The sequence below is a fragment of the Triturus cristatus genome, chromosome 12, assembly GCF_964204655.1.
Source record: "Triturus cristatus chromosome 12, aTriCri1.1, whole genome shotgun sequence".
NCBI classification, from domain to species: domain Eukaryota; kingdom Metazoa; phylum Chordata; class Amphibia; order Caudata; family Salamandridae; genus Triturus; species Triturus cristatus.
The window spans coordinates 139,271,864-139,295,539 of NC_140595.1; the positions used below are offsets into that span (position 1 = coordinate 139,271,864).

Here is a 23,676-nt window from a genome sequence, read left to right on the forward strand (position 1 = left end):
AGCCCACTACGTACTGGATTCACTTTTATCTACTCTTTCCCTAATCCGCCAAATTTTATTAAACCACTTATTGGCGCCCACTCTCATTGCATACAGGTTCTCATAATTCCTAATCTAACGCATTGTATTGCGCCACTGATGAACAGTGGGCATTGTTGTCGACTTCCAAAATTTGCTAATGTTAGGTACTTTGCCACTAGAGAAGCCATGAAGCAGAGCTGGTTTAGTTCAATAGGGAGGTTATTCTAACCAAATGGAGTATGAAAAAGGGTTCCCAGCAGATCAGGAATGATTACCTGCCCTATCTGATTTCCCATTTCATTAAAGATATTAGACCAGACTACTCCTAGTCTGGCACAAGTTAGTATCGTATGGAGCCAGTCCCCAAGTTCCAATCCACATCTGAAAGTTGTAAGGAGAATCTAATGAAATTAGAGACTAGCTCTGATTTGATTGTTTTAGTAGTCACGGTTTACTTCATTTTCTGAGTGAGGAGTTGGTATAGTGTAAAATAACAGATGGAGACTATTGCAGTAGGCCAGCCACTGCTCACTGTAAACTACTGACTCATAATATTTGGATTCACTTACACCAAAATGTTTTAAGCTGAACTGCTGAGCAATTCAGGGATGCTACTTCACAAATATCACATAGCGGGCAGCATTTAGAGGTATGTAGCTTGTTTGCACTCTGTCTGACAACTTTGTGAATGAAGGGTGAAATGTTAGAGCAATATAAAGCACAAACCAAGATAAATACTTGGAGCTTCGAAGCGGATGCAATTCCGCTCTTCAACTGTAGAACTTTGATTGACCGTGTTATTTTGGACTACTTGTTAAAGAAAGTTGACTTGAAGGGGGGTGGGGGGAATCGACCAGTGACACTTTGGTGCCGGAATGTGACCACGTACACATCAATATTTTAAAAGGCTACAGTTTTGGAATGCGTTGTGGTACTGAACTAAATTAGGTGTGGGTGTTTACAGGTGGCCAGCATATGCAGCTCTAACAAACCATTGTTGTTCAGTTCCCTCTGCACAAGGCAGGATCTGTTATAGCTATTATTCCTGCAGGCTCTGTCTTTCTGTTAAATCAATTTGTAAAGCCACTATTAAGGGAGTTTCAATAGAACACTCTCACTGTGAATGCAGTGTTCTTCCATTGTTCCATAAAGTGTTTCTTTTCCAGACACACCCAGTGTACATGGCCAAGCTAATCTTCCAGATGCCGCAGAACAAGTCAACCAAGTTCATGGAATCTGTCATTTTCTCTCTGTACAACTATGCCTCCAACCGAAGAGAGGCCTACCTACTGCTTCAGCTCTTCAAAACAGCCCTCCAGGAGGAAATCAAGTAGGTTTTCAGTGTTTGCTTGTAAAATTAGCGATAAGCGATACCGAACGGAAGGGCTGAAGAATTTGGCAGTCGGGCTGACTTTTTTTCCTTGGCTAGAAATCCATTTTGATCCTTACCTGTTTGTTGTCGGTCAAGGTTGATGCATTTTTTCATAGTTTGAGCGAAGTAAAACAGCAGAGATTCCAAAGAACACATCTCTGGATACCTCATGACCCTGATGGGCGTCTTTAAGTATAGACGTTTCTGAATATACCGACAAAAAAGACTGTCATATTTGGCTAAAATACAAAATTATGGTTAGTAACTTTCACTACATAGATGAAGATGGCAAGAGGCGTAAAGAAAAAGGTTTCCAAAGTGTGGCATCCTCTTGCAATTGTGTACACTTTAAAAACATTCAGACCAAGACGTGACCTAAACATGACGGTGTCTAACTACACCTGGTCACTAGAAACCATCCCATTATATATGTGGCTATACATATTGCGACACAGACTGCATGAAATACTCTAAACATAAAAAATGCAAATATGCAACTGTGGTGTTAAATCTTCATAGTTAATGAGCTATTTTCTTTCCTAGGTCAAAAGTGGATCATATCCAAGAGATCGTGACTGGGAACCCAATGGTCATTAAGCTAGTCGTGAGCTTTTATCGTAATGGTCGAGGTCAGAACGCCTTGCGAGAAATCTTAGAGAACGTGGTGAGAGATGTGCTGCAGGATAAAACGCTCAACATTCGGACCAACCCAGTGGACATATACAAGGGCTGGATCAACCAGATGGAGTCTCAGACTGGTCAGAAAAGGTAAAAACATTAGCTAAATTTGTGGCCACCTTGGATAGCCTCTGGAATTCTAGTTTTAAGTATGGCCAAAAACGTAATGTATTGGGCCTGATTCTAATCTATATCTTTTTTAAAATATTGTATTGCATGTTTTAAACTCTAAATTATGTACATCTTTATTTTGCACACACTTGTGCTTTTAGAAATTCCTCTTCCATGTTGAACATGTGTAGTTTATACCATGCTCTTGTGCATGTGTTTAGAGGTTTTTTCCTCTACTATTTCAGATTAACTGCACAGTATCCTATTTTCCTATATGTTGTTCACACAGGAGTGAATTTATTTGCTCATACAAACTCCAGAATTAAAGAGGATCCTTTTCGGTATTTTGAATCTAGGTACTGCTTGGTTTACTTTCCAAATTCATTATTAAATGAACTATTAGCCTTACATCCTTCCTACTAGACCTCAACCTAATCCAAATCTGTGACAGCCCTACTCGTATAAAAGGAGCTACCTTAGATCTTGTCATTAGTAAGCCCAACTCCATCCTTCTGGACTCGATCTTACTGTTTGACTGGTCAGACCACTATTGCATCACCTTCCTCATCCTGGAGTCGATAAGAGCAAGCAGAGCCCAACCTAAAAACCCTAAACAGTTGAAAAGATGTCTACTAAACATTCACTCTCAAGATCTGACTGCTCTCTGTGAGAACATACTGCCCCCTCCCGTGAACATGTCTGACTTCCAATACCTTACGGCCCACTACAACCACTCAATGCTCCATGTTCTAGACTCAGTTCCACATCTACAGCTTAAAAAAATATCCTCTAAAATCTCCAAACCGTGGTTCAATGATAGTCTTAATTCCGAAAGAAGAAATTTAAGACTTGCAGAAAGGTCGTGGCGATCCTATCCCTCCCTTGAACATCTCTCCCATCTGAGATCTCTAAAAAAGCATATACAATAAACGCATCAGATGCTCGGAGGCCGCCTTTTTCAGAAATCAGCTAGAGCAAGCAAAAAAACTTCCCAAAAAATAAGACCACTAAGATTGAAACTGAATTACGTTCTGCCCTTGATCACCTGTCGAGCAGTCCACTGACCACCCTCCCTCCCCCAGGTTTTGATACCACAGTTCTGTAGTAGGGGAATCTCTGTTATAGTCATAATCTAGTGAATAGTCCCGCCCATGTGCGCGGACCCCGGAGCAATAAAAATAATCTCTTAAGTTGTCAAGCCATGCAGACCTGCAGCTACACTTAAGAGAGAATTCAAAGACAGATAATGCAGCCTATATCCATAGGCTACACTGTCCAGTACTTCAACTATAAAATTCCACCAACATCCACAAACAGCACTGCCTGCCCAGCTTTTTCCACAGAGAAAAACCTGCCTCCACCAGCAAAAGCCTCTGGAATGATAGAGAGGGAGGAATGGACAGACAAGCCCCATAGGCTGCCATTATGTGGCTCCGAACAGGATACTGTGCCTTTAAGAAAACTTTCCAGAACTTTTCCAGTATCCCAGAATGCACAGCAGGTCCCTTCTACTTTCAGTTCTTTTTTCCGGCTCCTGCTAGCAGGACCATTTTTTGAGCTTTTAATTCATTTTTAGTGATTTTTTTTTTTTCTGGATTTTTGAAGTTTCACTCGACGTCTTTGGCCTTTGTCTACATTCTGCTGTGGTTTTTTGGCAGAATTTCTGCAGTTTTCTTGTCTCTATACAATCTGACAAGTGCTTTGACTGCGGTAGGAAATAGAGGCCAAAGCTGAAGCTCAGAGTTTGTCTTCTGTGCTTGCCTGTGTCTTATGTCTTTGACACCTGTCTAGGCATCTTCTTCAGCCTCTGGGTAAGGAGAGGGTAGTTCCTCTACCACGTCCCATGCTGTGTCCTCGGAGGTTTTCCCCAGTAGGAACGCGACTGTAAAACGACGCGATTCCGGTCAGCATCGAGGACGGTGACGTCGAGAGCAGGTATGACACCGATATGCTCTCCGTCGACCCAGGACTCCGGTCGACGCGACATCAAAAGCCCACGTCAAGGAGTAGACCTCGACGTCGAGGCGATGCTTGACGTCGAGGCGATGCTTGACGTCGAGGCGATGCTTGACGTCGAGGCGATGCTTGACGTCGAGGCGGTGCTTGACGTCGAGGCGATGCTTGACGTCGAGAGGCGGTGCTTGACGTCGAGAGGCGGTGCTTGACGTCGAGAGGCGGTGCTTGACGTCGAGAGGCGGTGCTTGACGTCGAGACGCAGTGATGCTTGACGTCGAGACGCAGTGATGCTTGACGTCGAGGCGATGTGATGCTTGACGTCGAGGCGATGTGATGCTTGACGTCGAGGCGATGTGATGCTTGACGTCGAGGCGCAGTGAAGTGATGGTGATGTCATGGGTGACGTCGAGGGGACATTACTGGCGCTCGATGTCTAGGTCCCGTTCTGGACCTCGCTCCGTAGTGAGCCTATCATCATAGGCGGGGACTTCGTTTTCCCGGCAGCGTCGACTCTCGACGCTGAGCTGGGGATGGACGCCGAGGAGCCCTTCGGAGTCTGGGGCTACTTACACGTGGTCCGCTCAGAAGCGAGGGACTTTGGTCCCTTCGCTTAGTTGGGAGTGTCTGCGTACCGGCTCACCATCTAGGTCGCCTCCTGCTCCGCCCCCACTGGTGATACCACGGGGATGCCGCAGAATTTTCTCCGTCTCATCTCCCACTCACCGAGGGGCCTGTGGCTCCTCAGCCAGCGATCCCCCTGTGGAATCTTGATGTCCCTAGAACGAGGTCTCGTGTTGGGGCGTCGGTCCCATGGACTCCGCTGTCTTCCATAAGGTCCCGTCGTCACTGTTATGGAAGGTCTCGGGTCAGGCATGCCAGGGATGCATCTTAAGTGCGTATGGAGAGGTGCTCTCCTGCTCTTACGAATTTCCCCTTTAGGGGGTTGTTCACTGGTGTGTGGTACTTGACTTTCGTACACCGTCACCGGCCAGTAGGTTCTGGCTTCGGAGCTTCCTGTATAGCTGACATCAGTGATGTGTAAGACTCTACAGATGAAACCTCTTGCTGGGCCGTTGTGATAAATCCCTGTGTGAGTTCCTTCACCAAAGTGTGGATCTCCTGCCCAGAGACAGGGATAGTCTATAGGGCCTGATGGTTGCGGATATACATTCTTCGGCTCTGCAGCAGATATCTCGCTTCAGGCGAAACCCGGGCATTGCCATGGTTTTGTTCTACGGCGACATACTTGTATTTGTCTGACATCTCTGAAGCCTGCGGCACAGCAGTGTGTTTCTAATCTCCTGTTCTCTGGCGCAACTCTTTTGCTCCCATGCGGATAGCGAGGTGGCCCGCATGAAGGCCGAGGCAGAGGCTTTGAAGGCTGTAGGTTTGGAGGGGCATGGAGAACGGCTTAAGGCCGTCCGCCCTTTCCTGCGGCGTTATGCCTCCCAGATTTTGTTTTTGTTGTCTCGGGCCGCCATTGAATCATTCAGGTGCTGAATATCGTGCGACTCTTCCAGTTCTCCTCCAGCGCTCCCTCCAACTCAATCGTGCTACATGCGCGAGTTGTAGAAGGAGGCCACCGCCCTCTTCCAGTAAAGGAAGATAGAATCGGCTCCTCTGGGACGGAATGGAATGGGATGGTACTCACTGTTCCTTCTAGTGTGCAAGGGAGACATGACCGAGTTTGGACCCGTGTTCGGCGTGCGACAGGCCGACTCGTGGGGTCAAAGAGTAATAAATTCCGGTGGAGGTCCCTGCATTAGATTTCCCCTCAACTTCATCAGGGAGACTGACTATGAGCATTAGATCTGAAGGCCGCAGATTCTCACGTACCCCTGGCGGGGAAAATATCGCGAGTTCCTGCTTTTCACAGTGGGCAACGACCATTATCATTGCTTTGTGCCTCCTTTCGGCCTGAAGTAAACACCTCGGAATGTTCCATACGCAAGGACGTAGTGGCTGCGCATATGAGAGTAACAGTGTCTTTGTCTATCCGTTTCTGGATGACTGGTTGATCAAGGCAGCTACTTTCAGGTAGCGCGCCTGCATTTCACTCGGACTTTCTCTCTCTTACTTCGTTTGGGCCTCCGCACCAACCTCACGAGGTCTGTCTTGGCTCAACGAATGTGTGTCCTTCGGAGGGGAGACACTCTTCGATCCTTCGGAAGGCTCGAGTTCTCATAATCATGCCCTCCCCAACGGTGGGGCTGGTCTCGTCTCTTCTGGGCTTTATAGCTCTATGTGTCTTCTCCTCTGCACTGCAACGATTGGTTGATCAAGGCAAACTCCTTCTCGGAAGCACAAGCGCACTTCCAGAAGACGTGCGTTCTCTTGAACAAGCTGGGGTTGCACGTCAACATGTCCAAGTCTGTCCCGATGCCGGTCCAGTGCATACAGTACGTGGGGGCCTCCATCTCTACGCTGTCAGTAAGCGTGTCTCCTTCGGAGGAGAGACGATTGTCACTCCTTCGGAAGACTCAGGCCCTTATGACCGCTCCATCGACAACAGTGAGGAAGGTGTCTTCGCTGCTGGGATCGATGGCATCATGTATCTTCCTCACGCACGGCTGCACATGAGATCACTGCTGGAGTGCTTGGAGGATCAGTGGGATCAGAGGACAGGTTCTTGGGACGACGAGATACGGCTGTCTCTGCATGCTCTTCTGTCGCTGAAGTGGTGGTGTTCGGCGGAAAATCTCCTCGGGGGTTTCCTTCCACAAGAACATTCCCACGCAGAGTATCGTGACGGATGCGTCGCTCCATGACTGGGGAGCGCATTCCGGAGAGTGGTCCCCGTTGGAGTCGACGTACCACATGATTTTCCTGGAACTCAGAGCCGTTTACCTGGCATTGAAGGCCTTCCATCCGTCCTTCCAGACCAACTCGCTGCTCGTCCAGACAGACAATACAACCACGATGTATTACCTCAACAAGCAGGGGGGGTCGAGATCACGCACTCTGTCGCAGGAGGCGCAGTCGATCTGGCACTGGCTTCTGGCCAGAGGACTGACAATTACGGCCACGCATCTGCCGGGTGTGCAGAATGTTCAGGCGGGCGCACTGAGCAGACTGCTTCAGGAAAACCACGAATGGGTAAAAAACGACGAAGTACTAGGGGACGTCTTTGCAAGGTGGGGGACTCCAGATGTAGATCTGTTCGCCACCGCCTAACAGCAAATGCCGAGACTTCGCATCCAGGTACTACCAGCGGGGTACGCTGGGGAATGCGCTATGGATCGACTGGTCGAACAGCTTTCTGTACGTTTTTCCACCCATTCCCCTGATTCCGGCGGTGCTCATCAAGCTGTCCCAGTCCGGGGCGCGGATGACCCTGATTGCCCCGGGATGGCCCAGACAGTGGTGGTTCACGGACTGCTTCACCGGTCTCTCCGTCCTCACATACGGCTGCCTTATCACGAAGTTCGGGGGGCAGTTGGGGCACCCCAACCTCTCGTCTTTGAGTTTGGCGGCATGGCTCCTGAGAGAGTGCAATGTGGACATTTGAATCTACCAGCAACGAGTGGAAGAGATTCTGCATCTGGTGCAAGTCCGTGCACTTTGACCCGACGACATGTAAGGAAGATGTCATCCTTGCGTACCTTTGGCATTTGGCGCAGTCTGGCCTTAATTTCCATTCCATTAAGGTTCATCTCGCTGCTTTGACTGCTTACAGGAAATGCCCTTCACAGGCTTCCTTGCTTTCAGATCCCTGTCATCAAGGATTTTTTTGGAAGGCTTGAAGAAAGTGTTTCCTCCTGTCAGACTTCCCTCGCCTTCAAGGGAATTGTATGTGGTGCTGTCCAGATTGATGAAGGAGCCTTTTGAACCTATTCACAAGGCTTCGTTGCAGCACCTGTCTTGGAAGGCGGCGTTCCTAGTGGCCATTACATCGGCCCGCAGGGTGAGTGAACTTCAGGCGTTGTGTTGCCAAGAACCTTATACTGTATTTCATGCTGCTAAGGTTGTTATGCGTACTCACCCTAAATTTCTTCCTAAGGTTAGATCTGATTTTCATGTCAACCAGACCATAACTTTACCTACGTTTTTTCAGAATCCCTCTTCTCCAGCGGAAAGGTCTCTACATTCCCTGGACGTTAGGAGGGTGTTGAAGTTTTATCTTGATAAGACCAAAGATATTCGTAGGTCAGACCAATTGTTTATCAATTATGGATCAGTCAGGACCGGTCTTGCTACCTCCAAACAGTCCATCTCTCGGTGGATTGTGTCCTGTATACAATTGTGTTACCAAAAGGCTAATAAGACCTTAGGGGGTAAACCTAAGGCTCATTCCACCAGGGGCAAAGCTGCCACGACTGCTTTGCTGCGTAATGTTCCGATTGCAGAAATCTGCAAGGCGGCCACTTGGAAGTCGGTCCATACCTTTGCTGCGCATTACTGTCTGGATACGGATGCCAGGGCAGATGCTCAGGTTGGGCAGGCTTCGCTGCGAAATTTGTTCGCACAGTAGTGGTATTATTTTGTAATCTTCTCCACCGCAGTTTTTGTGTTGGGGGATGGTCTTGCCATTCTATTCACTAGAATATGACTATACACAGAGATCCCCTACTACAGAAGGAGTAGTTTCTTTTCTGTAACTCCGGTTCTGTAGTAGGGGTATCTCTGTTATAGTCATAAGCGCCCGCCCGCCTCCCCGGTGGAGAGATGAATGTTAATATAAGGAATGCTACAGGTCTGGCGTGCTACGCCTTCAAAAAGAACTGAAAGTAGAAGGAACCTGCTGTGCATTCTGGGATACTGGAAAAGTTCTGGAAAGTTTTCTTAAAGGCACAGTATCCTGTTCTGAGCCACATAATGGCAGCCTATGGGGCTTGTCTGTCCATTCCTCCCACTCTATCATTCCAGAGGCTTTTGCTGGTGGAGGCAGGTTTTTCTCTGTGGAAAAAGCTGGGCAGGCAGTGCTGTTTGTGGATGTTGGTGGAATTTTCTAGTTGAAGTACTGGACAGTGTAGCCTATGGATATAGGCTGCATTATCTGTCTTTGAATTCTCTCTTAAGTGTAGCTGCAGGTCTGCATGGCTTCACAATTTAAGAGCTTATTTTTATTGCTCCGGGGTCCGCGCACATGGGCGGGACTATTCACTAGATTATGACTATAACAGAGATACCCCTACTACAGAACTGGAGTTACAGAAAAGAAACTACTCCTCCCTGCGCAGCCCCACCTCCCCCAAAACAACGCATCCTGGAGTCTTTTCCAAACTTTGGATGAATGCACTATTCGCAAAAAACTGTTGACTCTGAAACCCTCCAATCACTACAACCACCCCCTGCCATCAAACCTTTTCCCGGAAGTCAGAACCTCTTTGGACTACGATCGTCAATGCATCACTTCGGCAAGGTGCTATTCTGGATTGCCTTAAATCGGTTCAAGTTACCCCGATTCTAAAGAAACCATCTGCTGATCCCACTGACCTTCACAACTTTCGCCCAATCTCTAACATCCCCACCTTGGCAAAGCTCCTGGAGAAATGTGTACTCTCCCAACTCTGTAATCACATCGACCATTTCCAACTCCTGGACCCGTGCCAATCTGGTTTCTGCCCGTGCCATAGTACAGAGTCTGCGCTAACGCACATTGTCGATGATGCGCTTAGAATGTTGGACCATAATGAGTCGTGCCTACTGATCCTTCTTGACCTTTCGTCATCATTTGATACTGTTAACACGATAATCTAATTGACCTCCTATAACACAGGATGGGGTTGTCTGGGCCTGTTCTAAACTGGTGCTATTCATTTCTCCATAACCGATTCCAAAGCTTCAGGGTGAATCAATCCCTGTCCCATCCTTCGCCGGTCACTCTGGGGGTTCCCCAGGGCTCCGCACTTTCTCCCACGCTCTTTAACCTGTTCATGCAGCCACTGAAAGAAATTCTGAAAGCATCCAGCATTCACTACCACAAGTCTGCGGATGATACCCAACTATACCTGAAGATCACCTCCCCCAAGGACATTCAGTCCCTCAACTCAGTCCTCCTTGAAACACAAAGCTGGCTGACCCGTAACTACCTGAAGCTAAATGCTCTCAAAATGGAATCCCTCCTAATCTCATCCCGCAAGCAATCTCTGGTCATGGAACAATGGTTGAATCAGCTTACGGCTCTCAACTGTAGACCTCACCTCTTTGAGTCTGCAACCTCTCTTGGTATTGTTTTAGACAAAAGTTTGAACGTGCAGAAGCACATCAGTACCCTCACCAAAGGCTCGAACTTCCAACTCATCATCCTAAGGAAAATCAAACCCTATCTCCCTGCTCCTGACCTAAAGGTTGCAGTGCAAGCATTAGTGATTTGTAAGCTGGACTATGGTAGCGCAACGCCTTGCGGCTTGCCCAGAGTGATGACTGCTCCTCTTAGGGTTGCCCTCAATTCTGCTGCTAGACTCATAACTGGTACAAAAAAATTCAACCATATTTCTCCGGACTTAATGGCCCTGAATTGGCTTCCACATGAAGCTCGGATACAGTTAAAAATCGCATGCATGGCACACAAATCCATACACTTCAATACCCCGCTATACCTCGCTCAGAAACTGGAGCTCTCATGTGGTTCGAGAGCCTCCAGAAATGCCAGCACTCTATTGCTCAAACCACAAAAATTCAAGAAAAAGACCTACAATCGAGCCTTCTCAGGGATGGCTCCGAGGATCTGGAACTTCCTTCCACCCCGAAATCAGGGTAAACCCTTCCACTGTCGTCTTCCAAAAAGAAGTCAAATGGCTTCTGATAAAGACCTTTCTGCCTCAGTCGGGCGACACCATTTGATATGGGGATTCTGCCGTGGACTTGTAACCCAGCTGCCTGGTTCACAAGCATTTCGGACTCTATTAGACTATGTTTTTGTTTTCTTGTATCCTTTCTGGATGTATAAACTGTAAAGCGCTCTGATACCCTCGGTGGTCTAGTTCGTGCTATATAAAACTTTTTAAAAAAATAAAATTATTGTATAGGGACTATATTTACAGTGTAAATCTAATCCCACTGGACATGTGAGAGCTTCAAGTAGTAAATGGGGATAAATTCCAAATCTATGTATAGTGGCATTCACAAATGTTCAGGAGGCATCGTGGGTGAAGGTAAACTCTTCTATTGAGAAAAAACCCGAATCGTTTTTATAGGGTGTCTAGGTGAAGTATCTGGAGAAAATGAAATCCTCCCATTTCTTTTATGTGGGTCAAGACTGAACAGGGCCGCCTCAGATCTAGGTATTGGACCATTAAAGAGATTGAAGGGCACATGTAGGGAAAGGAAATCTTGTGTTTTTCTTTCCTTGGGGATCTTTATTTAAATTAGATCTGTGTTTTGAATAGGTCAAGAAAAGAAGTGCTTTTTAGGTCGAGCCTAGAGCAGCGCATGCGCTGCTTGCTTGACTTTTAGTAAAGGGGTAAAAAAAAAGTGCTACCAGATGCTGCCATGGCCGGCCTAGAGCTTGAGTGCATGTGTGCGCCTCTCTCTGCGCTTCAATTCCCTCCCCCTCCACAGATCTCCACATTCGCACACGCGCACTCCCGTTCGCAGCCGCACGTCTTGTTTTTATCTACTTTTGCACATGCACTGAGAGTGCATCAGTGCATGTGTCTGCAGTCTCCTTCAGCCCTGCACACCTCCTGGTCTCCAACTCTGCGTTGTTTTGATTCATGCCGAGCCTTCTCCTGCTGTCTATTGAATTTTGACCCACACTCAACGGCGGCCCCCTTGCCCCCCCCCCTTTCTTCTTCAAAATCTGTCTGTCCTCTGACCTTGATTACTATCTGCTATCCAGTTCATCCGTCTCTCCCCGCTGCCTCCCTGCTTCCTCCATCCTGCCCTCCCACACTCCTCACTACTGAGTCAGGCTCTTTTAATCCTTGTGCCTTACTCCCAGCCCTCCTTCTGGATATTGTTGTTGTGATCTTCTTTGGTTAATTTGCTGCTGCAAGATTCATTTGCTATTTCTTGTTTCCGTCAGACGGCATCATAGCCCTTTTTTTGAGCTCTATGGTTATGCTGATTTTCTAGAATTTTTTCCAAGTTGCCTCTGACTTTGTTTTCTACGGTTTATTGCAAATATCTACTTGGTGGTGAGCTTGTTTACAGTTTATTTATAGTGTGAGCCTAGGGCACTGGAACGTTTTACAACAGAACCGGTTTACGTTAACATTATTTCCTGGGCACAAAGAGAATATGTGTTTTGCCCAAAATCACATGCTGCTGAGCTGAAGTCGGGATTCGAACCTTTGTGCGCCAGTGATTCAAGGTCGGCAGCTACAGTCACTAGATTTACTGGCCCACACTGGTGTGGGAAGTGTGTCCCCCTTTCTTGAACTATGGCCGCTCTCGTATTGGGGAGGAAAATAAATCTAGACTGCCGTCTCCACAAGTTTTTGAAGGGCAGCATCGCAACAGGCAGCGCTTTATTTTCGGCTGCCCCTTCAGAGTTCCCTTGACGTTTTAGCTCCCGTGGTTTGCTGGAGGTTTCTGATCCTTGCATCTGCATCTCCAGCAGGTCACACGGGCACTGTTCAGGCGAGGTCATTGCTCCAGCCCACCCCAAAGGAGGCCAGGCTGCGGTAGACTATTGCAAGCCGACTCAGCAGACGAACGCTGTGGTGAAGGTGGAAGGACGCAGAGACATAACTTTGGAAGTGCAATAGGATTAGCAAAGTGAGCAGAAATTAATTTACAGCAAGGCTGAGATTCTAATAACACTGATCACGTACAGGGGATTACGAAGTTTATTGAAAACCCGATACTGAATTTCAGCTCATTAAGGCTAACTGAGTTTTAATCAGCGGTGGAAGAAACGAAAAGCATGGGACCTGTGATACTAGCTGCAAAGGGGACAGTGTTAGATATATGGCTGAAAGCAACAACATCTTCTGTAACTTCTTTTGTTAGCCTTTCACCTACAGGTAACTGATATGAAATATAATGCACACATCTTAAATGAACAAGCATTGGCATAGCCAATAGGTCTCGCCTTTGGGACCTAATAAGTGTTTAGCCATGCAACAGTTGATGTTGTTGCACCAAGGATATTTTGCTGGATAACTTAACACTTATAAGGTCCCAAAGGCGAGACCTATTGGCTGTGCCAATGCTAGTTTATGTAACTGCCTGGTTTGCTGTTTGAGTGTCTTTGTAAATGATGCATATTGACTTGAACTTGATGTCTGCTGGTAAGGGCATTTGGTGAAGGTATCTGAGGGTGTGGTGATGTAGTATAACTTGGCTTGCCTTGAAAAAGCATAAAGAAGGCTTTTTGAGGTTGAAGATGTCTTCCGAAAGTATAATGTGGAGGATATAACCCATGTTGCTTCGGGAGTGGGGCAGTGGTTGCACTTTAAAACTGAAATTACAATTTGAACAGTAGAGGGTTTTGATTCAACGCAATACATTTATGTTGAATCGCACACTTTGGGATTTCTTTTTCACATATTGTTTAATGAGATTGAGGATCAATGTGAAACCCCAGGTCCTTTTACCATTGGTATAGAGAAGTTGAAGACACCGTAAAAATGCAAACAGTTGAGCCAGCATATGATTTGCTCAAAAAGAACAGATGATGGCCGGAATGCTGAACCAATCTAACATTCACCCCCAATCACAGATCTGGGTTAAATCCATAGTTTTTTTTGCACGCCATTCCAGTTTAGAACCAGCCTTGTGCAAATCAGTCTTGATCCTGCTCCCCATGTGAACAGTCCACCCGAACAGCCAGGCCGGGTCCTCACTGGGCCAGAAACCAGCATCATGGGACCGGTTTCGGGGTTTCACGCCTCATTAGCCAGGCTAGCTTGAATCTTGGCAGTTCGGGCTGGACTGTTCCCATGAGGAGCAGGGTCAAGACTGATTTGTATATGGCTGGGTCCAAACTGGGGTGGCGTAGTGAGCAAAAGAACGCTGGATCTGAGAGAAACATGTTAGTTATAGATTCCTTACCTCAGAATTACCCCCAGGCGTCGGATTGGATCCGGAAAGTTCTTTTGTCAGCAGTACCTCTGCGCGTCGAAAGGTGGCGTCGGTCGGCTCCGTGTCAGTCATTGGCGTCGTGGTCGTCGGGATGATGTTGCGGCAGCTACTTAGACGCCGCCCTTGCGTGCTGACGTCCGATCCGGAGAGAGCGGTACCTTACGTCTATTTTTGATTCAACTTTTTGAGCGACTTTTGTCGACTGCCTTTTTGAGTCTACAACTCCTGGTGCATGTAGGGATGCCCGGCTTCAAGGCATGCGGTTCCTGTAGCCGACTGATGTCGGTTACGGATCTGCACCATGTGTGCCTCTTTTGCCTGGAGCGCGACCACGACCCCAAGTCGTGCTCCGACTGCCGGTCCATGGCTCCGAAGGCTTTGCGGGAGCGGTCCCGAAACCTCCTTGAGCGCCGGCAGTTGGCTCCGCGCCGTTTGAGGTCCCTGTTGCAAGGGAGGTCGAGGGACCGGTCGCAGAGCTATCATCATTCTTCCAAGTCTTCGAAGTCTTCGCACTCTGGGTCGGGTAAGTCCAAGCATGAAAAGAAGTTGAAGAAGCATCATCGCTCTTCGACTTCTCCTCGTCGGTCGGCTGATGCGATGAGGGATGCGGGCGGTGCCCCTCCCGCTGCTCCGGGCGTGGAGCCCGAAGAGTCGACTCCTGCCCAGCTTCGTAAATTTTACGAGGCGATGCACGCCATCTTTGGGCGGCCCAAACCCGCCGGTGCGCCTTCGAGCCGCACGGACTCGGTTGGGGGGGGCCTAGGCCTTCTCTACCATCGGCTCCGGTCCCGGTACCCCAAGTCCCACTTGGATCCGGAACGGTGCCGGTTAACCTTATTACACCTCCACCAGTGCCTCTTCCTCTGGCACCGCTACCGACAGCAGTCGTGTCCCTGGTTGGCGTCGACCCCCACCTCCATCCCAATGAGGACCTGGAGCCAGACCGGCGTCGTCCGACGTGTGACCCGGTGCAGAGAGGGTTTTTTGTGCCCCTGGGGTCCCTTTTCAGCCATTGGTACCCAGAGGATGGGGAGGAGGACTGGGAGGGTCCGGTGACCCTCTTACTGATCAGCTAGGATCTGAACAGGGTTGGAGAGAAGAACTGGGGGATGCCAGTGGTCTGGACACCTCCCCTGATCTTGGCATGTAGTCTCCTCCTACCGTGGCTACTGAGGAGGGAGCGTGGTGTTGCGTAGGGCAGCCGAGGCTCTCAACCTCTAGCTTCCTAAGGTGGCAGTCAGGACCAACCTCCTGACTGAGGTGCTTTAGCTGGCTTCGAGCTCTAGCGCCCTGCTGCCGTTTAATGAGGCCCTTACTGATGTCCTTTTGGGCAACTGGTCCAGGCCCAACATGGGGGCTCCCGTGGATAGGATGATTGCCCGACGCCACTGCCCGGCTCTAGGCGACTCCATTTTCCACTCCCAACACCCCACCCCCGAGAGCTTGGTGGTCCAAGCTTCACTTCCAAATGTGCATTCCCTACCGCTCCACTGGAAAGGGAATCCAAGAAGCTGGATCATCTTGGTAAGAAGATTTTCTCTTCCACCAGCTTGGGACTGCGTCTATTGGGCCGTTATTCCCACTCCGTGTGGGGCATGGTTGCGCAGGTGCTGCCTCAGTGTCCGAAGGAGGCCCGGACAGTGCTCTTCCAGGTTGTTGCAGCCGGGAGGGATGCGGCAAAGTTTTACCATTCCTTGTGGGTTGGATACCGCCGACTCTCTAGGCAGGACGATTTCCACGTCGGTAGCAGCAGGACGATTTCCACGTTAGTAGCCCTTCGACACAACACCTGGATGAGATCTGGGGATGTCCAGAATACCCTCATGGACATGCCCTTTGATGGCTGTCGCCTTTTTGACGACAAAGCAGACCACGCTCTAGAGCGTTTCAAGGACTCACGGGCTACGGCCAAGTCATTGGGCCTCTCCACTCGCCCTGCAGCAGTCTGCTTTTTGACCCTTTCGTGGCTACGGAAGGGGTGCCCCTCTACGTCCCACCCAGAGTGTGAGAAGTTGGCCTGGTATATGCTGGTCACTAGTTAAGTGGCCACCTTGCACCAGTACAATTCGACTCTTATGGTAGATGGGTTTAAGACAACCTTTTTAAGAAAGCTATCCTAGTGGTAGCTGTGGAGAGCAGCCTTCAGGCCAAGTCTTTAGAGGAATGTAAAGCAGCTTGTTTTACCTTATAATCTCTTGAATCACTAAATGAAAGGACACCACACAGGTGTGTGTATATATATATATATTCACTGAAAAAACCATAGGTTTCACACATGTTATAGTTAGCTGGACATTTTACTGATAAAAAACCAATGAAATTCCCCCGTTATAGTTAGTGCAGGCAACTATAACTCACGCGACCGCAATCCTCTGCTGATGCTAATACTGTATTTAGACACTTATTTGCCCATGTCTTCTTCCATTAAATTTTAGCTATACATATATTACAAATATTTTTTTTCATAAAGACACATATGTCATCAGCAGAGGATTGCGGTCGCGTGAGTTATAGTTGCCTGCACTAACTATAACGGGGGAATTTCATTGGTTTTTTTATCAGTAAAATGTCCAGCTAACTATAACATGTGTGAAACCTATGGTTTTTTCAGTGAATTTGCAAGGTTTTTTAAATGCTAATTCCTAACTATAACGTGTGTGAAACCTATGGTTTTTTCAGTGAATTTGTACGGTTTTTTAAATGCTAAGTTACTTTACGCCATTCGTGGCGTGCGCGCCCACTTAATGCAGTTCGTTCCGTGCGCGCACGGTGTGCTTCGCGCACCGTGCGCGCACAGTGAGCACGCGGTGCGGTTCGCGCACCGCGCGCCCACTTTACGCAGTTAGTGCCGTGCACGCATGGTGGGCACGCGGTGCGCTACGCGCACCGCGTGCCCACGTTACGCTGGATGGGCCATGTACGCACGCTGCGCTTCGCGCACCGTGCGCACATGGAGGACATTTTATGCGCTTCGTTGTGAATGGTAATCTTTTAATTTTTCATTCGTTAAATATGCCATGCAAAAATGGTGCCCTTCGGGCACCATTTGCACCCGGGGTGGGGAGAGTGTGGATTTTTTCTTTTTTTTTTTTTTAAAATAATTTTTACGGTACGCGTACGGTAAGCGTAATCGGCGATTGTTCAAAAAAAATAAAATTGCATTTTTGCCCTTGGGGGTTCTTTGGGGACACCTTCATCAAGGCTAGGTGGTTAGGAGCTGTCTAAACAGCCCCTTTACATGTTTTTTGCCTTTGTTTTTCCTCCCCCCTCAGAGTGCGAGAGAGAAAATGGTGGCCGCCGCTTCCTGGTTTCGACCGATTCGAATGTTTACTAAGATCTAACAGCCAATCAGAATCGCGCTCGCGCACGGCACCGTACGCGTACGGTAAGCTTACCGTAAGCGCACGGTAAGCGCACCGTAAGCTGCCACAGATATATATATTGATTTAAATGCTATTTTCTCAGGATCTACTGAACAGATTTACACCAAACCTACAAAAGGCACTTCCTTGACCTGTAGACTACCTCTCTGCCAAATTTCAAGTAACTCTGTTCAGCCGTTCGGGCTGTAGCTGTGTCTAAAGGTCCTATGGAAAAATGCATGGGAAAAACGCGTTTTGGGACCCCCATTTTTTCTCAGCCCCCGCTTGACGAATCCCCCCAAGACTTTCAGGGTAGGAGCGGAGCGTAGCGCCCCATTAGTTTTGAAAATTTCACGAGGATTCGTCGACCGGCGCCAAAGTTATTTCAAATAGAATGTTGCGGATTTCCTGTGGTAAGAGGGTCCTAACTATAACTACCTACTGGCGACCGCCAGTAAGTAATATTAATATATATATATATATTTTACTAGACACACTCTACTAATCTCTTTATGAGATTAGAAGTCAAGGAAATATGCACAAATCAACGTTTCACAACAAGTTAAGCACAAATATGGCTGGGGCCCTAGGGGCGTACCAGACCATATACTAAAAAAGAGGTTTAGGAATATCGACTTGAGAAGAGACAAGGCCTAGGGCCCTCAGAAGCGCTGGGGCCTCACTAATCCACCCAAGGCAGGTAAGTAAAGGACCCACGGGACACGCATGCAGACCTGAAAGCAGAGGGGACAGTGTTCATGGTCACTTGGCAGTGACCCGGGGCAAGGAAGCTGGATGCCCACAGTCGTTAGGTGATTTCAGGTGATCACGGGTGTCTTCACTCTTCAGCCACAAGGTCCAGGAGGTGTCGACGACGACCAGGAGCTGGATTTGGCGTGTCCCACGAAGTCTGCAGCTTACTGAGGTGTCGGTGACCAGATTGGAGCCAACAAGCCTTGGCAACAGCAAGTCTCGTGGAAAGTGTAAAAAGTCAGTGGTGCAGACCAACAAGGTCTGAGGGACTCACCCAGCGAGGGTAAGTCAGGGCAGGCCTGGAGCAACCAGGGGAGCCCTTTGGTTCTGTAGAAAAGTCTTCTGGGGACCCACAAGCCAACAGGCAAGTGGTCGCGAAGACGCCTTGGGAGGATTCACTCACCAGGAGCCCACGGTCACTCGGGACGAGGTAGGCCTCTGATCTTCGGAGGAAAACCTGCTGGAGGCTTGGACTACTCGTGGTCCAATGCACAAGTTCGTAGAACGTCGTGAAGGGGTTGCACTCGACAATAGCGCACGGTACCCGGGTATTGCTGTTCCTCGTCACTCGTGGGGTCCACTTGCCTCCGCGTCGCTGGGGACTCACGATGGCCTTGGAGAAGTCAGGAAATACACTTCCGGGGCTGCATAGACTTCGGACTCCGGCGGGAGCGGGAAAGTTTGCGACCGTTGATTCAAGTTTTGGTGCCTGCCAAGCAGGGGAGTCACTCCTTGACTCCAAGGGAGATTCTTCAGTCTTCCAAAGGTAGTGGAACGTCTAAGGTCCAGGATTCTTCTTCAGAGCGTCGTCCAGGGATATCTAGTTTGCAATGGCAAGGGTTCCCTATCTTCTACTACAAGGAAGGGAGGGACTAGCTCTATGACCACTCCTGTGGGAGGGTCAGGGGAGTGGGTGGCCACACCCACTTCCCTTTGTCCAGTTTCGCGCCAGAGCAGGGGCTGGTAGCCACTGAACCGGTTTGAGCTGGCATATGCACAGAGGAGCCTACTGCTCCCCCAGTGCAGGACTTCAAAGCACACTAGGAGTGCACCCACCCAGCCCCAATACACTAAATCCTGTCTGGAAGGTGGTTACACCTCCCTGTGACAGGATGCCTATTGTTGGGCCTCCTCCACTGCGCGTTTTGGTCAGCAGCAGGAGGGCAGCCCAGTGTCTGTGCTGCCGGCATCCATTTTGTGATGCCAGGGCTCTTCAGGATTCTAGCGTGTTTCCACAGTGTGTACATGTCTATCCCTCTAGAAGGGTGGGATCATACTCCCACCCCAGTTACTGGTGTGGGGGTATGATTCCAAAGCGTTTGACACCAAACACAACGTGTTTTGATGCAGCCATCCCAAAGCTAGCATTTACCGCTAGGTTATAATGCACTTAAGAGTATATGGTTTAACCGCATCCACAAACCGCCACAGAGAATGGACTCTGAGCTGCAGAGGGGCCCTGCTCAGGCAGGGGCACCCCCTCACATGGAAACCAAGCACCCTGCCCTCAGGATTGATAGGGCCTGCCTTAGGGGTGACTGATAGGTTTATATGTGTGTGTAAGGAGAGATATAGGGAACCTATACCTCAGTGAGGGGTGCTAACACTACCTCACCCAGGCTGCAGTGGCAGGCCTGTGGTGTCAGATTTAGTCTGCTTCCCAGGGGTGGCATAATACATGCTTCAGCCCCTGGTAGGCCTGTGAAGTACCTATGCCCTTGGTACCTAAGGTACCATATACTAGGGGCTCATAAGGTACCACAGTATCCAATCACTAGTGCATCTAATATGCACTCCAAGTTGTTTAGAGAGAACAGAGAGGCTGTGGCCCTGATTAGCAGGGTCCCAGCCAGACTATAGCCAGAAACCAGTGTAAACATCAGAAAAAAAGTGGTGGCAACATAAGTGCAGATCCTACTCTCCTACACAGAGCCACAGGCCGCAGCAAGTTTCCCAATCTTCGCGCAGCCAGGGACGTGGGAACCACCGCCGGGGTTCAGGGGTCCAGCAGGCGGGCCAGTCCACCAACCCCACCACCCCCCTCTGCAACAGCCTCTAAACCTTCCTAGTCTGACATTTTAGGCCCATCAAATACCAGTGGGTGGCAGAATCTGCCATCACCTCCCCCACTGGCGCACCATGATGTCGGACAGGTGGGTTTTGCAAATAATCCGAAGGGGCTACTCCCTCCCGTTCGAGGCTACCCCGCCAGCAATGCCACCGCAATACCACTGTATGTCGGAGGATCAACTGGGCCTTCTCCAACAGGAAGTTACCGCACTCTTGGCCAAGGGAGCCACCAAGCGCGTTCCTGTCCCAGAAGTAGGTCGTATTTGTTACTCCACTATTTTCTGGTGCCCAAGAAGCACAAGGGCCTGCGTCCTATATTGGATCTCATGAACATCAACCGCTTCCTCTGGAATGAGAAGCTCAAGATGTTGACGCTCACTCAGGCATTTTATGCCCTCGACCCTGGAGACTGGATGGTAGCGTTGGACTAGCAGGATGCTTATTTTTACATCCCCGTCTTGCCGGCCCACCGGTGTTGCCTGCCGTTCACGGTAGGCTACGAGCATTTTCTATCTACCGTGCTCCCCTTTGGCCATACCAGCGCCCCTCGGGTGTTCACGCAAGTGATGGTGGGGGTCGCAGCTCATCTGCGCAGATCAGGGGTGCCAGTCTTCCCCTATCTCAACGACTGGCTGTTGAAGGCGGGCTCTCCCCAGACTGTTGTCTCCCACCTCCAGACTACGGCCGACCTCCTGCATTCGCTGGGGTTCACCGTCAATGTGCCGAAGTCACACCTGATTCCCTCTCAGAAGCTCCTCTTCATCGGAGTGGTTCTGGACATGACGCGGTTTCGGGTCTATCCTCCCAAGCAGCGAGTCCGGGATATTTGGGCTATGATTCCGATCTTTCAGCCCTTATCCCGGGTTTCGATCACAATGACCCTGAGGCTGCTGGGCCTCATGCATCCTGCTGATCGATCATGCCAGGTGACATATGCGGGCTCTGTAGTGGGACCTGAAGTTCCAATGGGCGCAGCATCAGGGGAATCCGTCCGATTGTGTCCAGATCTCGGAGGGCACTGCACGTCAACTGTAGTTGTGGCTCACGAACCAGGATTGGTTTAATGGCAGATCCTCTCCCTTCCCCAACCAGAGCACACAGTGGTGACAGACGCCTCCCTTCTGGGATGAGGTGGCCACATGGGAGACGCGGAGATCAGAGGCATCTGGTCTCCGGCGGAGTCCGGGCTCCATATCAACCTTCTGGAGCTCCGGGCGATCCGTCATGCACTCAAGGCATTCCTTTCCTCTGTCCGGGGAAGGGTAGTATAGGTGTTCACGGACAACACCACCGCCATGTGGTACTGCAACAAACAGGGCGGGGTAGGGTCCTGGACCCTATGTCAAGAGGCCCTCCGCCTCTGGACATGGCTGTAACATCAGGGCATATCCCTGGTGGTTCAACACCTGGCAGGTTCACTGAACGCCAGGATGGACAAACTCAGCCGCAGGTGCATGATGGATCACGAATGGCGCCTTCACTTGGAGGTGGTGTAAGGTTTCTTCCGACAGTGGGGAGAGCCTTGGTTAGATCTATCTGCCACTGAAGAGAACGCGCAATGTCAGCAATTCTGCACGTTGGAATTTCCAAGGTGGCACTCGCTAGGCGACGCTTTTCGTTGCGAGTGGAGTTGCGGTCTGGTGTACGCGTTTCCGCCTATACCACTTCAGCCCAGAGTGCTGAAGATCAGGCGTGACCGGGCCCAAGTCATTCTTGTGGCTGCGGATTGGGCATGAAGAGTCTGGTATCACAAGCTGCTTAACATGGCTATCGATCCTCCAACCCGTTTGATTCTTCGGGAGGATCTTCTGGCGCAGCAGCAGGGGACGGTCCTCCACCCTAACCTGTCTAGCCTCCACCTCCATGCGTGGTGATTGAGTGGCAATAGTTGACAGCTTTTGATCTTCCTCCTGAAGTCTGTGATGTCATCTTGGCAGCCAGGCGTCCCGCCACTAAAACGGTATATGCCTGTCGGTGGAACAAATTTGTGGCATGGTGCACAGCGAAGGCTTTGGATCCCCTTTCTGACCCTCTTTCGGAAGTTCCTCTGTTCCTGCTTTCCTTGGCCTGGCAGGGCTCTGCTCTGGGCACTCTTAAAGGTTATCTTTCAGCCATCTCTGCCTTTCTCCTGCTTCCTGATCAGCCTTCTCTTTTTAAGTTTCCGGTTGTTAACCGTTTCCTTAAAAGCATTACGCACACGTTTCCTCCCATGCCGTACATCATGCCTCAATGGGACTTGAATCTCGTTTTGACCTATCTGATGTGCGCTCCTTTCGATCCACTTCATACCTGTCCTTTGCGTCTTCTCACTCTCAAGACGGCTTTCCTGGTAGCTATCACCTCTGCCAGGAGGGTGAGTGAGCTCCAGGCTTTTTCTTCCAAACCTCCTTTCCTATCTGTTCATCCGGACAAGGTGGTTTTAAGGACCCGTCCTTCTTTCTTGCCGAAGGTTGTCACGCCCTTCCACATCGGGCAGACCATCACTTTGCCCACCTTCTTTCCGCCTCTGCATCCTTCAAGGGAGGAGGAGAGGCTCCATCGTCTGGACCCAAAACGTACGCTTGCATTCTATCTGCAGGGTACACAGCAGTTCCGGGTGGATGACCAGCTCTTTGTTGGCTATGTGGACGCCAAAAAGGTCGGGCCATGCATAAACGAACCATCTCGCGGTGGGTCGTTTTGTGCATCAAAACATGTTCCTCCTTGGCTAAGAAGGAGCCTCCTGTTGGGCTGCGTGCCCATTCTACTAGGGCAACTGCAGCCATTACTGCCTTGGGATGCGGCGTTCCCTTGCAGGACATTGGTCAGGCAGCTACGTGGGCCTCGCTGCACACGTTTACCAAGCAGTACTGCCTTGACAGTCCAGTCCGGAGAGACTGCTTCTTTGGCCGTTCTGTTCTCCGTGACTTTCTGGTGTAATTTGTTCGCAGACCCACCACCGGGGTTGGTATTGCTGGGGTATCTATTCTGAGGTAAGGAATCTATCACTAACATGTCTTCGTCATAATGCACAAGTTACTACTTGTGTAACGATATATCTGTAAGAGACATTAGTTAGTGATAGATTCCTTACCGCCCCACCCATCCTCCCCATTCTGCGAACTGGTTACTAGGGTTAAGGTCCTCCCTCTTAGGGCCCTAGTTTTCTGCACCAATGGTCAGTATCTTGCATGGCTCTTCGTTCCTGGCACGGAATGTCGTGTACAGAACTGACATCAGCGTGCATGGGTGGCGCCTAAGTACTCTCCTTGGCGTCATCTCAGCACTTACGATGCCAGTGACGGACGCGGAGCTGCACGACACCACCTACTGACTTGCAGGGGTACTGCTAAGCGAAACTTTCCAGATCCAGTCTGACACCTGGGGATATTCTAAGGTAAG

The 23,676-nt window shown here is 49.5% G+C and overlaps 1 protein-coding gene across 1 annotated transcript in view; it reads left to right on the forward strand.

The window, feature by feature from the left end:
• The window catches only part of IQGAP3 (IQ motif containing GTPase activating protein 3), a 187,733-nt gene that overhangs the window by 92,654 nt on the left and 71,403 nt on the right, over nucleotides 1-23,676 (forward strand). The window contains exons 25-26 of the mRNA XM_085639704.1: nucleotides 1,188-1,351; nucleotides 1,937-2,161. Of these exons, the coding sequence (XP_085495830.1) occupies nucleotides 1,188-1,351; nucleotides 1,937-2,161 (389 nt within the window). The remainder of the gene's footprint in view (nucleotides 1-1,187; nucleotides 1,352-1,936; nucleotides 2,162-23,676) is intronic.